Here is a 17,118-nt window from a genome sequence, read left to right on the forward strand (position 1 = left end):
TATCGAAAGCTGACATAACTGATTTCTGCAATATGCAAGAACTATCGTCAGAGTGCATATTATTTTACATAAGGTAACAAAACTACAAAATGTGTGTATAGTCTCTATGTTATCCAATATAAAATTTTATATTTACTTGTAGATTGATGCTTGGATATTGGCAGGCACTTATATAAGGGAATCATAAACACATCGGATGAAGGGACGTACTGTTTTGTTTATCCCGCACTGCTTGCACCATATAGGAATCCAAACTCAAAAGATCGGATGAAACATATTGTGAGTACATGGAAATATGCAACACGTGGCCAATTATGGTTTTTTCCATACTGTACAATGTATGTGTTGTTAAGTTTCAGTAATTTATAACTTAATTAATTTAATAGTTCTACACATATTAACTAATAATTTATTATTGGTTTGTAACAATCATTGGATATTAGGGTTGTTGACCCATATTTAGCATATGCTTGGTTCATTGATCTTTGGAGAGTCATAAAGATCAAATCCATACTAACTTTCAATCTTTGATCGACAAGTAAGTTCAAAAACAATTAATTATAATCATTCATTTGTAATGAAATTTAAATAATATTTTATAATATTATAATAACGATACAATGTATGTGTTGATGATATAGGGCATTCGTTGCATGGAGGAAAGGGAAGACAATGGAAAAAAAAATTAAATAGGAAAGAGATACAAAGGTAAATAGTACTATTATAGTGAGAATTGGTTGTTGTTCTTACTTTATATGCCAATCAAACACATTTTGCAAATTTCTTACCTAATATTACGTATGCTATTATGTTTGCAAATTTAGACTCCCAAGCAATCCGAAAGTGTCGAATGTGGTTACTACATCATGATAATAATGCGGGATATCATTAGGCAACGAATAGAACGCAAGGACATAAAATCACATATAATTTACCTAATTGCCTGTACTTAAGATCTTTATAAACGTTTGTATTTATTTCTTATATTTGTATGCAATTGTTAAGCAATTAACAGCATGTGCAGTATGAGGGTGTGATTTAGCCACTATATGTTGTCAACCAATTGAGAGCTGAATGGGCAACAACTATGGGCACGGCTATTTCATCAATATGAATGTTTGCATGGTGGCCGCATTGCATTTGATATACATGAATAATACTTTCCCAAATTGTAATAAAGTTAAATTTTATAAATATTTTTGACACTTTGTTTGAATTCCTTTGTAAATGTTATTTTTTGTAAATTTTGTTTCATTTTTTAAATGATTATGCAATATTTGTTTAATTTCCTTTATAATTATTTTGTCCAAAAGCAGTAGAATAATTTACAAACATCAAAAGAAATTACAATGGTAAAGGGAAACAAGAAAAAAAAAGTCAAAAGAAAAAAAGAGGCTTAAGTCGAGGCTGTAACATCACTGTACCGTCGGCTTTGACTTATTTCTTAACATTTTCAATTTTTTTTTAAATATTGTTTCATTTTTTAAATGATTTTGCAAAATTTGTTTAAATTCCTTTATAATTATTTTGTCCAAAATCAGTAAAAAAATTTACAAGTATTGAAGGAAACTACAATGGTAAGGGGAAACAAGAAAAACAAAATAAATAAAAAAAATTTAAGTCGACGCTATAAGATCACCGTAGCGTGGGCTTTGGCCCAATTTTTAAAGTTTTTTTAAAATATTGTTTCATTTTTTAAATGATTTTGTAAAATTTGTTTAATTTTTTTTTGTAATTATTTTATCCAAAATCAGTAGAAAAATTTACGAGCATCGAAGGAAATTACAATGATGAAAGGAAACAAGAAAAAAAAAATGGACCTAAGCCGACATTGTAACGTCACCGTAGCATCGGCTTTGATCCATTTTAAAAATTTTTGGAGTTCTTTTTAAATATTGTTTAATTTTTTAAATGATTTTGTAAAATTTCTTTAAATTTTCTTGTAATTATTTTGTCCAAAATCAGTAGAAAAATTTATAAGCATCGAAATAAATTACAATGGTAAGGGGAAATAAGAAAAAACAAAATCAAAAAACAAAAAAAAAAGGACCTAAGCCGATGCTGTAACATCACCGTAGCATCGACTTTGGCCCATCTTTTAACTTTTTGAATTTTTTTAAATATTTTTTTATTTTTTAAATGATTTTGCAAAATTTTGTTTAAATTCCTTTGTAATTATTTTGTTCACAATTAGTAGAAAAATTTACAAGCATCGAAGGAAATTAAAATGGTAAGGGGAAACAAGAAAAAAAAAATCAAAAGAAAAAAAAGGGCCTAAGCCGATGCTGTGACATCACCGTAGCATCGGTTTTGACTTGTTTCTTAACATTTTGAATTTTTTTTAAGTATTGTTTCATTTTTTACATGATTTTGCAAAATTTGTTTAAATTTTTTTATAATTATTTTGTTCAAAATTAGTAGAAAAATTTACAAACATCGAAGGAAATTACAATAGTGAGAGTAAATAAGAAAAACAAAATCAAAAAGAAAAAAATGGACCTAAGTCGACGCTGTAAAATCACCGTGGCGTCGGTTTTGACTTATTTCTTAACATTTTGAAATTTTAAATATTGTTTCATTTTTTAAATAATTTTGCAAAATTTTTTTATATTCCATTTTAATTAGTTTTCCACAATCAGTGGAAACATTTACAAGTATCGAAAGAAATTACACTGCTGACGGAAAACAAGAAAAAAAATTAAAAGAAAAAAAGGTACCTAAGCCGATGCCGTAACATATTTAACTTTTTGAATCTTTTTTTTTTTTAATTTTGTTTTACTTTTTAAATGATTTTGCTAAATTTGTTCAAATTCTTTTGTAATTATTTTGTCCACAATCAGTAGAAAAATTTGTAAGCATCAAAAGAAATTATAGTGGTGAGGAGAAATAAGAAAAAAAAAATTCCAAAGAAAAAAAGGGGCCTAAGCCAACATTGTAACGCTGTAACATTTTGAATTTTTTTAAAAATTTTGTTTCATTTTTTAAATGATTTTGTAAAATTTATTTAAATTTTTTTGTAATTATTTTGTCCAAAATCAGTAGAAAATTTAATTTTTTGATTTTTTATATTTTATTTTTTTTAATGATTTTGTAACTTTTGTGTAATCATTTGTAATTATTTGTTAAAAAATATTAGAAAAATTTACAACCATAACAAAAATATTTAAAAGAAAGGGAGCCAAAGTCAACGTGTTTACATATCCATAGCGTCGGGTTTGGTCAAATTTTAAAATTGTTTTCATTTTATGGTAAAGGTTGTTAAGTTTTTTTATTTACTTTGTGGTAGCTTTTGTTTTAAATATGTTGTATTTATGTCTTCTAAGGTTTTTGTACATCTACAAGAATGAATGGAATTTAGAGAACAGAAAGAAAAATAGAAGAAAGCGTTAGCTTTGGTTTTATTTTTTTAAATTTCATGTAAATATTGTACTTTTTTTTAATGATTTTGTAACTTTTGTTTAAAATCCTTTGTAATAATTTTGTCTAAAATCCTTTGTAATAATTTTGTCTAAAATTATTCATTCGAAAAATTTACAAGCATTAATGGAAATTACAATAGTAAAGGATAACAAGAAAAAATAAATAAACAAAAGGAGGTTTACGCCGACGCTAGTACATGTCAAAAGCATTGGTTTTGATATTTTTTTAATTTTTAGAAGTATCTTTTAAATTTTGTTATTTTTATAACGATTTTCTAACTTTTGTTTAAATTCCTTTGTAATAATTTTGTTTAAAATAATTTATTCCAAAATTTTACAAGCATCAATTGTAACTACAATAGTAAAGAATAACAAGAAAAAAAAATAAAAAAAAAGGAGGCCTAAGCCGATGCTGGTACATGTCAATAACGTTGGCTTTGGCTTTTTTTAAATTTTTGGTTTTTTTTTTTTAATATTTGTTACTTTTTTAAATGATTTTGTAACTTTTATATAAATTCCTTTGTAATAATTTTGTTTAAAATAATTCATTCAAAAATTTTACAACCATTAATTGTAGTTACAATCGTGAACGATAATAAAAAAAAAAGAGGCCTAAGCCGACACTGGTACATGTCAATAACATTGGTTTTGGCTTTTTTTAATTAATGATTTTTTTTTTTTGGAAAATTTGTTATTTTTTAATGATTTTCTAACATTTGTTTAAATTCCTTTGTAAATGATATATTTGCATTAATTTGCATTCATTAAAACAATAAAAGCTACAAAAAAATTATTCGAAAGACTTAGCAGAAGCACTGAAATGAAAGGATTTTATTTATTCTCAACAAAATTTATAAATGTAGCTACAAAACCCAGAACATTGGGTATATACATATATAAAAAATACAAAATAAAAATATTTGGATCGACAGTTTTCATAAAAGTGTTCCGAATCTATGGTCTTCCTCTGTAGTGGAAGATCGTTTCTTCTGCGACTCATATTCCGTCAGACGAGAAAAGACTAACTCAAATATGCAGCTTTCATCATCTGAAGGATTTCCTCCTCTAAATAAAGACTCCACTTCTCTTTCTTCCCCATCTCCTCTAACGATAAAAAAATCCCTCCAGAACAACTGTGAGCATTGAGGGAATATTTTTTAGATATGTCTATCTCTCGAAATTCTGCCAATATAAAAAGTGTGGATAATTTCATTGATTTGGAAACGAAATTACCCACACTTCCCACTGAAATATCGGCCCACCCAATAAGATCGAAGACCTTGTTACGAGCCTTCGATCATAGAGATCAACATTGCCAGTAGTCATGACTATCAACAAGAGAATAAGACCATCAGTGCCAGCATCCTCCACACGTTTCCACTCTCTAGTGAAAACATAGAAGATACCGGCAATGATAATCTCATTGTCTAGCCGAGCCAAAGATAAACAAAGCGACGACTTTTCTAACATGCAGAAAATAGAAAGAGAAGAAAACAGACGAAGTAGATAGACATCAAGCATGAATAGCTATGCCCTATTTATAGAACGGCAGCATAACTACCTCACTCTACTTTTATGCATCCAAAAAGTCCACGGCTCAACACGCACCTTGGAAATAGGGAAGCAAATCAGGCCGTACATGTAAGTAATACCCTTTCATGTTCTGATTTACTCGCATCTTTTCATATCTAGATAATCATAATTACCCTCCAATTGTGATAAATGAAAGTAATCCTCCACAATTGTAACGCTACATTCAATGGAAAATTAAATTTTTTTTTAATGATTTTGTATCTTTTGTTGAAAATCCTTTGTAATTATTTTGTTCAAAATCATTAAAAAACTTTACAAGCATAAAAGGAAATTATAATAGTGAAGAATAAGGAGAAAAATGAAAATAAAAATAAGGGGCCAAAGCCAACGCTTTCTCATGTCCATAACGCCGGCTTAGGTCTTTTTATTTTTTTATTCTTTTTATTTTTTTTTTGTAAATTTTAATTTTTTTTAATGATTTTGTATCTTTTGTTTAAAATTCTTTGTAATTATTTTATCCAAAATCATTAGAAAATTTTATAAGCATCAAAGGAAATTACAATGGTGAAGAACAACAAGAAAAAAGAAAATAAAATAAAGGGCCAAAGCTAATGCTTTTTCATGTCCATTGCGTCGACTTAAGTTTTTTTTTTTTTTTTTTGGTACATTTTGTTTTTTTTTTTTTATGATTTTGTATCTTTTATTTAAAATCCTTTGTAATTATTTTATCCAAAACCATTGGAAAAATTTACAAGTATCAAAGAAAATAAAAAAAAGATCCAAAGCGAATGCTTTTGCATGTCCATAGCGTCAGCTTAGGTATTTTTAGTTTTTTATTCTTTTTTTTTTTTAAAATTTTGTTTTTTTTTTTTAAAGATTTTGTATCTTTTGTTTAAAATCCTTTGTAATTATTTTATCCAAAATTATTAGAAAAATTTACAAGTATCAAAGGAAATTACAATGGTGAAGAATAACGAGAAACAAGAAAAAAAAAAAAAAAGGGTCACCGCCAATGCTTTTACATGTCCATAGCGTCGGCTTAGTTTTTTTTTACATTTTTTTTAATGATTTTATATCTTTTGTTTATTTTGTCCAAAATCATTAGAAAAATTTATAGGCATCAAAGGAAATTACAATGGTGAAGAGTAAGGAGAAAAAAGAAAAAAAAAAAAAAAAGGGGGGGCCAAAGCCAACGATTTTACATGTCCATAGCATCGGCTTAGGCTTTTTTTTTTTGTACTTTTTTTTTAATGATTTTGTATCTTTTGTTTAAAATCATTTGTAATTATTTTATTCAAAATCATTAGAAAAATTTACAAGCATCAAAGGAAATTACAATAGTGAAGAATAACGAGAACATTTTTCAAATCCATAGCGTCGGTTTTCATGCATTTTTTAATTTCTTAATTTTCTTTTGTAAATTTTATTTTTTTTAATGATTTTGTATATTTTGTTTAAAATCTTTTGTCATTATTTTGTCCAAAATCATTAAAAAAATTTACAAGATCAATGGAAATTACAATAGTAAAGGATAACATTAAAAAAAAAAATTTAATAAAAAGAATGGGGTAAGTTTTTACATGTCAAAAGCATCGGCTTTACTTATTGATTTAATTTTTTAAGTTTTTGTAAGTTTTGAGGATTTTTTTTAATGACTTTCGTAATTTTTGTCTAAAATTCTTTATCATTATTTTGTCTGAAATCATTTAAAAAATTTACAAGCATCAATGAAAATTTCAATAATGAAGGATAACAAGAAAAATAAAATTAAAAAAAAAGAGTGGGCAAAAACCAACGCTTTTACATGTCAATAGCGTCGGCTTTGGTGTACTTTTTAATTTTTTGATTTTTTTATATTTTATTTTTTTATGATTTTGTAACTTTTATTTAAAATCTTTTGTAATTATTTTGTCCAAAATTATTAGAAAAATTTACAACCATCAAAGGAAATTATAATGGTAACTAAAAAAAGGAAAAAAAATATTTTTAAAAAAAAGGGGGCCAAATCCAACGTGTTTACTTGTCCATAGCGTCGGCTTTGGTGCAATTTTCAAGTTTTGGATTTATTATGTAGATATTGTTTTTGTTTTTTTAATGATTTTGTATATTTTATTTAAAATTATTTGTCCTTATTTTGTCTAAAATCATTTTGCAAAATTTACAAGATCAATGGAAATTACAATATTGAATGATAACAGGAAAGAAAAATAAAAAAAAGGTGGTAAAAGCCAACGCATTTACATGTCCACAGCGTTGGCTTTGGTGCATTTTTTAATTTCTTAAGTTTCTTTGTAAATTTTGTTTTTTTTTTTAATGATTTTTTATATTTTGTTTAAAATCCTTTGTCATTATTTTGTCCAAAATCATTAAAAAAATTTACAAAATCAATGAAAATTACAATAGTGAAGGATAACAAGGAAAAAAAATAAAAATAAAAAAGAGTGGGCCAAAGCCGACGCTTTTACATGTCAACCACGTCGGCTTTGGTGCATCTTTTTATTTTTTTATTTTTTTTTGTAACTTTTGTTTAAAATCATTTATCATTATTTTGTCTAAAACCATTAAAAAAATTTACAACCATCAATGGAATGAGTAACAAGATGTTAAACCATCTTGAATGAGTAACTTGCGCCCTCCATTGTGTCAGAGAATCCCTTTTGTTCCTTGTGGACCCCATAGGAGTTGAACACTTGCTTTGCAGTTGCACTGAACTTTACCAAGCGTATCCATTAGTACCCTTTTCTATGATTCATTTAGATTCGACAACAAATAAATCAATGCCACTTAATTAACGAAGTCATATTGCATATATAATTTTGACAGAATTTCAACAAAATAACTCATATTTTTGTGGGATACATATGGTTCTTAACAAGGACATATCAAAATTTAGTATATAATTAGTTTACCAACAGACACATATATAGTCACTTGGTCAATAGCCAAACATTGTAAACAAACGAAATAATAAAATTACAATAACTATAACAATCTTAAGGTCATATTGTTGGCTCCTTTTAGTATTCTTCTTAATTGCTTCAAGAATATTATTAGATTTTTCTACTTGCAAAGACAAACGACAAATTTCACCAATAAGTATATCTATTTTGTTAAACTTAAGTTCTCTTTCTTTTGCCCAAATGAATTTACCACATCCTTTTTCCTGGGTCAATTAAAAATATAAAATTTAATTATTTTATAAGCGAAAACAAATGAAAATTAAACACATTAACAATTCTGTATGACTTTTTCTCCATCTAAGCATTTCCAAAATTGACGATTTGGTTCTTATATGTCCTTGACGTTGTTAAATGCATATATTGTCTACATGAGCACATCCGGATTGGTTGAACTTCGCTAGTACTTGTTGACATGTTTACACAATTAATCTCCAGCTGTGACTTTTGAGGAAGACAATGCAAGATCTAATAAGCCATTGGTTCACATTAAAAAAAAAAAAAAAAAAAACAAAGGCTCACAAAAAAAAAATAAATAAATAAAAACTAATGGCTCACAAATATTAACCTTTAATCCAAGCCCTAAATGGATTTAGGATTGTCGAGGAGAAGGCCCGGATGGTGGAAGCAAAGAATATCTGGGGCTAGAACGGTGGTGAGAGCGAGAGATGGTGGATTTTATTTGAAAACTTCGAAACAGTGAGAGATGGTGAATTTGATTTGGGAATTTTGAAATAGTTAGAGATGGTGGATTTTATTGGAAATTTTGAAATTTTGAAACGGTGAGGTCTGTGAAACAGTGGTGCGAGCAGAAAAGGAAATGATATTTTAAAACAGGATGGTTGCAATTTTATCATGTGTGACAGGGAAGTATTTAAGCTGTTTATTGGATAAGTTGAAATCTAATGGCTGAGCATTTTCCCACGTTTTTGGATGCACCATTTTGGTCAGGTCGGTCCTGACCATAGAATCTCTCAAGAAAGGGTTATTGTCAAAGATAGAACGAAAAAATAGAAATATTGAACTGGGAAAAAATTATTTTTACATGGCATAAAGAGAAAATATTAAAAGATTAAAATTTGGACAAAAAAATTAAGAAAATAAGTTGTTGTATAGCAATTTTTTTTTTTTAAAGATGATTTGACAATATGAAAATCCTGAAAATTTAAATAAAATGTTTTTCTAGAGCCAAGCGGTCCCACAACCAACTTTTTTTTTTTTCCTTCTTTCCTTTTGGTGAATAGGACCTTGTATAAAGCACAAAAAAGACCTAGGAGGGAGGATTACAGACTAACATTCTTGCCCAACAATCTAAAGTACACGTATTCAAAATATAACGGGCAGGATTTCTAAATTAAAATTTAGATAAAAAACAGAAGAACCAGATAAAGCTTTCTTTGCTATTAAATCAACTAAATCATTGGTAGAAGCATTCCACTTAATAAACCAATTAAACTTTTGAAACCTTATAAGCAACCCTAATGAGTGACTATGTTTTGAAAAACAGAAACAAGTAAATTATTATTAAACCCATACAAAAGATATGACCATAATGGGTGATCAAGTATATATATATATAAAGTTCGTCTATGGTGCAGATATTTGTACATTTTTATCATGCAGATTTTAATATTGACGATTATTTTTTCAAAAATTATCATCAATATTAAAATCTGTATCACAACATGGTGCTGACTGTCTGCACCGTAGAATTTTCTTACATATATATATATATGTTAATACATATATTTTATATGATTAATCTCTTTGGAACGTGTAGATTTTAAAAGGATTTATTGAATTTTATGGGTTCTATTGAGTGAAATCTGTAGTATGAAGAATGAATTTGAAAAATTTTATTTTATTCATTTTTTTAAAATCTCACTAAAGTTATTAAAATCTATAAGTTTTTAAAATCTTTTAAACTCAATAATTATTTGAATACTCCTAAATTTTTATAGAATTTTACAAAATCCTAATTAAATATCTAAATATTTTAATAGGCTTTTAAAGATTTTATTAAAATAATACCTTCTAAATTTATATAGATTCTATTAAAATCTTAATTGAATACTTTAAGACTTCCTATTTGATAACATTTTTTAAAATAGTTTTAAAAATTGAACCTTCCGATAAGTCCTATTAATTTCTAATTACATTAGTCCAACCTCAATTTATCCTATTTAACCAATTTTTGCCCAAACACAATTCAAATTTATCCGATATTTAACTTATTTATTTAAAAATGAAAAATTATCAAACAATATTCAAAATTTATAAACTTTATATCAATGGAAAGTACAAGAGATAGGGAATATAATGATGTGCTCACCTCAGTCCAAAAATATCATTGGTGGCCAAAAAAATTGTCGCAAAACTCGACCAAAACTACCATTGATAGGTTTTTCAAATCATGAGGAATTTTGACAAATGGAGGATAGAAATGGATTCAAAGGTCCAAAAATGGGGGAAACGTTTACAAGTTGGCTTGAAATCTTGCTAACCCATTTTAAAGTGGATCGGCATCGCCACTAGCTTCAAACAGCCAATGCCAGTGTGCCGGGGGTAGATCATTGTGAAATTTCACGGTTGAGGTTGAGATTGAGTGGGCCTCCCCCCTATGTGGCTCATGTAGATTGAATATAGCTATAATTCGATAAAACAGTGGCAACCCGACTAGTGTGTAAACGAGTTTTAATCGACCCGATTCGAATATGTGGGTTTGAAGAGAAGTTTCTCAAGGACAAAATGGATATTTTGAGATTTTTTTATTATTGGGCATGCTTTGCAGGACTTATATAGAGCATTGGATCATAAGCAAACAAAAATTCGAAACTAATTTGGATCCTAATAACTTTTAAATCTTCCAAAAACCATAACTTTTTATTAGTAAAATAAAATTTTGCATGCTGTCAATCTATGAACTTGTATCAACATGTTCTATGCGACAGTATAGTGGTCAAACTAAATATTGACCACATAAAAAGTCAAGCTCGAGGTCCATCAGCAATCCAATTGGTCAAACCCTATCAAACTTTTAAAATTTCAAAAATTTTTCGGACAGGATGTTATATTAACTATGTGAGCATTTTTCTTTGTCATTGTATAAAACTAAAGAATGTGCTAGAAACCCTTCTTTTGTTATGCAATAAACATGCTAGACTAAAAAAGTCTAACAAAATATTTCTACAGTATTAATCAAAGGGAGATAAATAATATGTAATCCTACATTTAATCTATATAAATAAATAACTAAAAATATGTAATGGTCAAAAATCAAGCAAAAAAAGATATTAAAGATCAAAATAAAAGTAATACATATGTTTTTGATAATATATTTCCACAAATCAACAAAGCTCTAACCTCCAAGCAAATAATCTAACAAATAAATTAAGTAATATGTAATTAGTAAAGTGATACAATATGTTAATTCATTATTTAGAAAATTAGTAAGTGATACTTTCAAAAAACTATTGCAATTTTATTTATATTATTAGTGAATGTTAAACTATAAATCATAAACTAAAAATGCCCTTATTTTATTTACACTTTTATGTTGTAAACAATAAGTCATTAAACTTTATATAGTAATTATTGTATTTCAAAATGAACTAATGAAGATTAAAAAGGAAAAAAAGCAAAAAGCAAAAAATAAAATAAAATAAATTGCTCAACCTATATAGCAATTATATTGCTTTCACATTATTTTATTCATTTTTACTAAAATGATATTGTTTATACATATATATATATAAGGTTGAGAAAATAAAATATTTCATGGAAATTTTCATCGGAATTTCCATACTTTCAAAGGAAATTTTGTTGTAAATTAATTATCAAAATTTTTGTTATTTTTATAAAATTTTCATTAAAATTTTTATTAAATATCTATATAAATTCTTTTATAATTTTATTAAAAATTTATAATTTCTATAAAAAATTTAGAAATTCCAATTTGAGTGAAAATATTTAGTAAATTTAAATTTATTATTAACAATTAATAAATATCATTAATATTTAACTGTTTATCTATTTATTATTTTTTTTTATAATAATAAATTTAATTTTTTTATAAATATGGTAAAGTAGATATATAAATGTGGCAAAAGTAGATATAAATTATAATATGGACGAATAAAGATACAATTTTAATAATGATTTTTCATTGTCACCTATTGCGTGCCAAGGCCGTGAGCGCCGCCGCCATGGCAGGTCCGGGTATTGGCCTCGCCGCTGGCAGAGGAATCCCCACCGCTCACTCACTCAGGCCCAGCCCGGTCTCTCCGGCCCAGTCCGCAGCGTTGGTGGGCCTGCACCGGGCATGATGCAGCCGCAGATCTCCCGTCCGCCGGTGCCTCGGCTTTAGGCTCCGCCCATGACGTATCCCGCGGCTCCGGTGATCCGGCCACCTGCTAAGATGCCGGGGTTTCCAGTTCAGGCTCCGCCTCCTCTGGTTTGGGGACCTCCGCCGCAGGTTCAGCCACCGCAATTCGCTGCTCGGCCCGGTGGTGCGCAGCCGCAATTTCCGGTTCCGCCGCAATTCGCCCTGGAATGCCCGTACCACATCCGCCTCGTCCTGGAATGCCATCTCCACCTGGTGGTGCCGTTCCTATGTTTGGACCACCACGCCCTGGAATGCCTCCTCCGCCAAATCCTCAAAACCAACAGAAAAATCAGCAACGGTGAGATTGCTTTGTATTTAATCTCTTTTTGTTTTGTTTTTACATTTTTTTTTTATGTGTTTCCATAATATGCTAGTATAGACTGTGTTTGTGCTCAATTTGTTCGTAAGAGTTGGAAATAGGTAGTGAGATGCTTAGAATATTCAGAAGAAAACACTATATTTTTATTTATCATTTGCTCTTTTCGGAAGAAACTGAAAAGGAAGAAGAAGCGCTTCTGTGGCTAAAATTATGAAAACCCATTTCTTGGTTAGGTTCTTTTCTTTCAATATGACGTAGTCTTGTGTTGAAAAGGAATGCCAAGTTTAACTGCAAGCTATTCAAACCCTGGAATGTACTAGAAAATAGAAATATGTAGAAGGGAGATTATTCTTTGTAATGGGTTAAATTTTAGATGTTTAGTACTGGTTCAATGTTTCAAATTGCCCTTCTTGCTCCGCCCTTACTGTTAATCTATTTTTATTTTGTTACTCCAAGTTTTGGTTAATGTAGATCTTTTTGTTTTGTGAGATGCAATAAATAATTTGAAGTTTGTCATACTTTCTCAGTTAAAAAAAGAAGAAGATAGAATGGGAGCAATTGACAGGGCGGATGGTGTTACTTGATAGAGTAGAGATTACTGGATGAATAGGCGTCTCTTCATGATGATCATTTCCCATAAATAAACCTTAAAAAGCATTTGGATGTATGCTGATATCAATTTTTTGTTTTTGTTTTTAAATTTTCTAGTTGGCATGAAATCAGTGATGAAATAGAATCAAGTAAGGTATGAAATCAATTTTTTGGTTGGTTGAAACAAGAGAATGTTGAATGATTGATTGAATCCATTTCCATATTTGGTTTGCCGAATCAAATACATGTTGGAAAATTAGAGGAAACAAAAAAGATAGAGAGAGAGAGGGGGAGAGAGAGAGAGAGAGAGAGAGAGAGAGAAGGTAAGGTTATCAAAATCAATTTGTTACAATAGTATACAAGGATGATTAGAACTTTAATTTGAATGGGGATGGTGGTTTTGGAGAGTTCAGATTATGATGCAGTGACAATCCCATGCATTCCTTCACCTGTGGGTATAGCGTTGATCATTTTTGTAACTTCCCCCGAGTTTTGATTAAGAATTTTGCGTGGTGTTTATGATGCTATAATAATACTCTTTTCTTTCCTGTAATCTGGAAGTTCCATTGCGCTTAGGTATTTTGTGCTGCAGCATTGCTGAAAGTTAAGCAAAGTTTTCTCTAAACATCCTTAAAATGTGCCTTATGGCAAAGATACTTGCAAAATGCATGGTTATATAAATTTGTAGCACTAATTATGGAAAAGTTATGGGGGCTCAAACTTGAACTTTATTCTGTATATTATAGAAGCAAGGAACATAAGTACATGAATGCATTTATAATTAGTATTATTATGCCGAACTTAACTCTGAGTCTCTGGTTTTGGGGGAAGCTTTGAAGCATTAAACTTTTGACCAAATATAAACTTTCAGAAAGTATGCAGAGAAAATTCTTTACCCAAGAATTGTCATCAGCTTTTCATATTTTATTACATGCTTATAGCCTTTATTCTTAATAGATTACAACCTTAAAAACTTATGCTATTTGATGAAATTATCTTTTGGTTCAATTTAACATGAAAAAAATCCATATAGACCAGGATTGATGAAGATGTCCATTCTAGAGTGTTGGTGCACATTTTCACCATCGATCTTATATTTCATGGAAACTCAATGAAATCTCCATTGCAAATAAATGTCTCTGTCAGGAAATGAAAAGAAGGATGCTGGCCAAAGTGCCAACTGTAAATGCACATCTCATTGCATAGCTTGAAAAATCAAAATATCTCGGATAAAAACAATTAACTAATTATCTTTCACCTTGACCCCTTGGTCTTCAGTTCTTCATTTTCTTATTTCTGCTTTTCTAGCTTTATTTCTTCCATATTAGCAGTAATTTGAGATATTCTTTCGAAAGTGTGAACTTGTTTTTCCCCTTCTCGGTACAATATTGTATTTCCAACATAAGTTTAGATTTGGGAGCTATGAGATGGAAATGGCATTCCATTTCTTTTGATAACCTAGGTTGCTGATCTGTTAAAAATACAAGAGTATAACCTTGCATATTGCTATTGGATTCTATGCTCAGGATAATATGTGTCAAATTGATAGAATTTGAGCACTATCTTTGTCCTGTCTATGGTAATTATCAAAAAAATTTTGGCATATTATTATACATCAATGTTTTGTCCTGAAAAAAATATTATAATTATAAAATTGTGCCTATCATTTAATTGAAATAAATGAGGTTGGACATCTACAGCCTTCCCAAAACCTGTTTTAGAGGTATATTTATATTGCACTGGTGATGTAGTGATGTTTTCTGGTACCTCCGAAAGACACCAATTTTGAAAAATCAAATTCACTTGTGATCTCTCTATTTCTCTCTGCACTGAGTGATGTTATTTAATACATGCAACTGATATTCCAGTTTTGAAAAATCAATTTCACTCGTGATTTCTCTATGTTGTTTGGACACTTGGGGTAATTTAGATTTTTCAGATGAAAATTTGTTTCCTTGTTGGAGCTATTACCTATTAATAATTAGTAATTAGATTTTGAATCTTTTACAAAAATTTCAAAGTAGAGGAGAACTGCACCGAGAACACAAACGATAAACATGTCTTTGACATTTATGTCGTGTAATTAACATTCAAATATATTGGAAGAGTCATATGATTGGTAGCTGGGTGATTTTCACTTTTTTCTGGTATCACAGGTCCTTGGTCTATTCTGAGCAAAAAAATATGTTGTGGGAAAACAATTTAGTTGCTGAATGTGGGGTATTAAGAATATCTACTTTGTTCCTTTTTCTAGGGATATAGTCTCTGTTTTACCTATATGTACATCAAAGACCGAAAAAAAAATAAAGAAAGTGTAGTGTATCATTTGTAGACAATTCTTGAGTTACAATTACTCTGTTAGCTCTGTTTTCTGATGGATATTTGTACAATGCTTGTAAAGCTTTGTCTATATAGGATTTTAGAGTTGGGAGACACTTTTTTTTCCGTTTTACCATTTTCTTCACCAATAATTGTCCAAAGCATTATGTTAATTTACTCTTATAGGGTTGAGTGATTATGCATATCTTTGTTTTACCTTTATTTCTGCAGTGATACTAACATTATAGAACTCATTTCGAGTTGGGAATTTCGTAGTTGTTACATGCACATGTCAAAATATTATTTGTCCCTTTTTATAATGATTGTTCATTCTTTTCTTGCTCTGAAATTGATGTTAGTCTAATCTTATGTGGCAGGTATGTTAAAAGTGTTCTGCATGTTTTCACTGTCTGCTGTCATTTGCTGCCTCAGACTCAATCACCATTTTTAGTGGTTTGGACCAGTGCGAATCATTTTCTCTTCTTGTACTTGGGATATTGTTGATGTTATGCTACAAGATATTGTTATGATTTAGCACAGTATGACCTATATGTTAGTACAACCCGATGATTAGATCTTCAATTAGTGCAAGTTGCCCGGTATTTATATGCGACTCAGTCTTTATCTTATATAAAATTACATTTGAGTTATATTAGAACGACGTGATTGAAAGTATCAACTAGAATACTCTGCCTGTGAAAATTTTTACACCCTCCCTGAATTCAAGCCTGGTCTAGTATGCTTTATATGTGTTCTTATTATTTGAAGTGTTATTATTTTGTATAACTTTTTTAGATATGCACTGCACACACACACACACACTCGCGAACACAAACACAGACGAGTATGCACAACATATATTTCCATTATATGAGCCATTAGATGATCTATAAGGAGAGAATTTACTGTTGGTGCCGCTCATTAGATGATTTCATTGGGTGAAGAATGCATAAATTATCATCATTAGAAGAATGATGATTAAGCTCTAGCAGGTAAGTTCTTGGAACAGGAAATCCATCATAGATTGGCAGTTGGGTATTGACCTTTAAACAAGGTATGATTTGAACTACTGAATGAGCTTTTTATGGGGATGGACAAAGTATGATATTACACTTCAGGAGCTCTTATGTTGCATGTATAGGCGGCTGTATTACCAGTACAGTAGGCTTATGGTGTTTCAAGGTGAGGAATTTTCAAGTTTTAATGGATTATGGTTCTAGCATAGTAATACACTTCTACTTTTTCCACGCTTTGCTGTAAATAAACAACTCATGTATAGATCGCATCTTGTAGATTGTCCAAGATTAGAGATACCATGCGTTAATCTCAGCTGCCCCAAAATTACCCTTTTGTAGAAGCTTACAAGGTCGTTTGGTGTTTACTTTTTGAATACAAGAGATAATGTTGCAAAAAAATTAATATATAAAAGGGATAATGTGATGATTGCTGTAGATTCTGAAACAAAGTGCAATTCATCTTGTAATTTAAAGAAACAAATATTTGTCAATTCAATTTCTTAAAATAACAACATATGATGTGCCTAGTTCACCAATTTCTCAGTCTAACATCCCATGTAGAATCTTATATTATCATTGA

At 29.4% G+C, this 17,118-nt stretch overlaps 1 protein-coding gene across 1 annotated transcript; it reads left to right on the top strand.

Moving 5' to 3' along the window:
• The first annotated feature begins 12,043 nt into the window (after positions 1-12,043).
• Positions 12,044-16,183, top strand: LOC132803299 (uncharacterized). The gene is made up of 2 exons (XM_060816027.1): positions 12,044-12,591; positions 15,900-16,183. The coding sequence occupies exons 1-2, from the start codon at positions 12,285-12,287 to the stop codon at positions 15,971-15,973; spliced, it is 381 nt and encodes a 126-aa protein (XP_060672010.1). The 5' UTR covers positions 12,044-12,284; the 3' UTR covers positions 15,974-16,183.
• The last annotated feature ends 935 nt before the right edge of the window (positions 16,184-17,118 follow it).

The sequence above is a fragment of the Ziziphus jujuba genome, chromosome 1, assembly GCF_031755915.1.
Source record: "Ziziphus jujuba cultivar Dongzao chromosome 1, ASM3175591v1".
In the NCBI taxonomy this organism is placed as follows: domain Eukaryota; kingdom Viridiplantae; phylum Streptophyta; class Magnoliopsida; order Rosales; family Rhamnaceae; genus Ziziphus; species Ziziphus jujuba.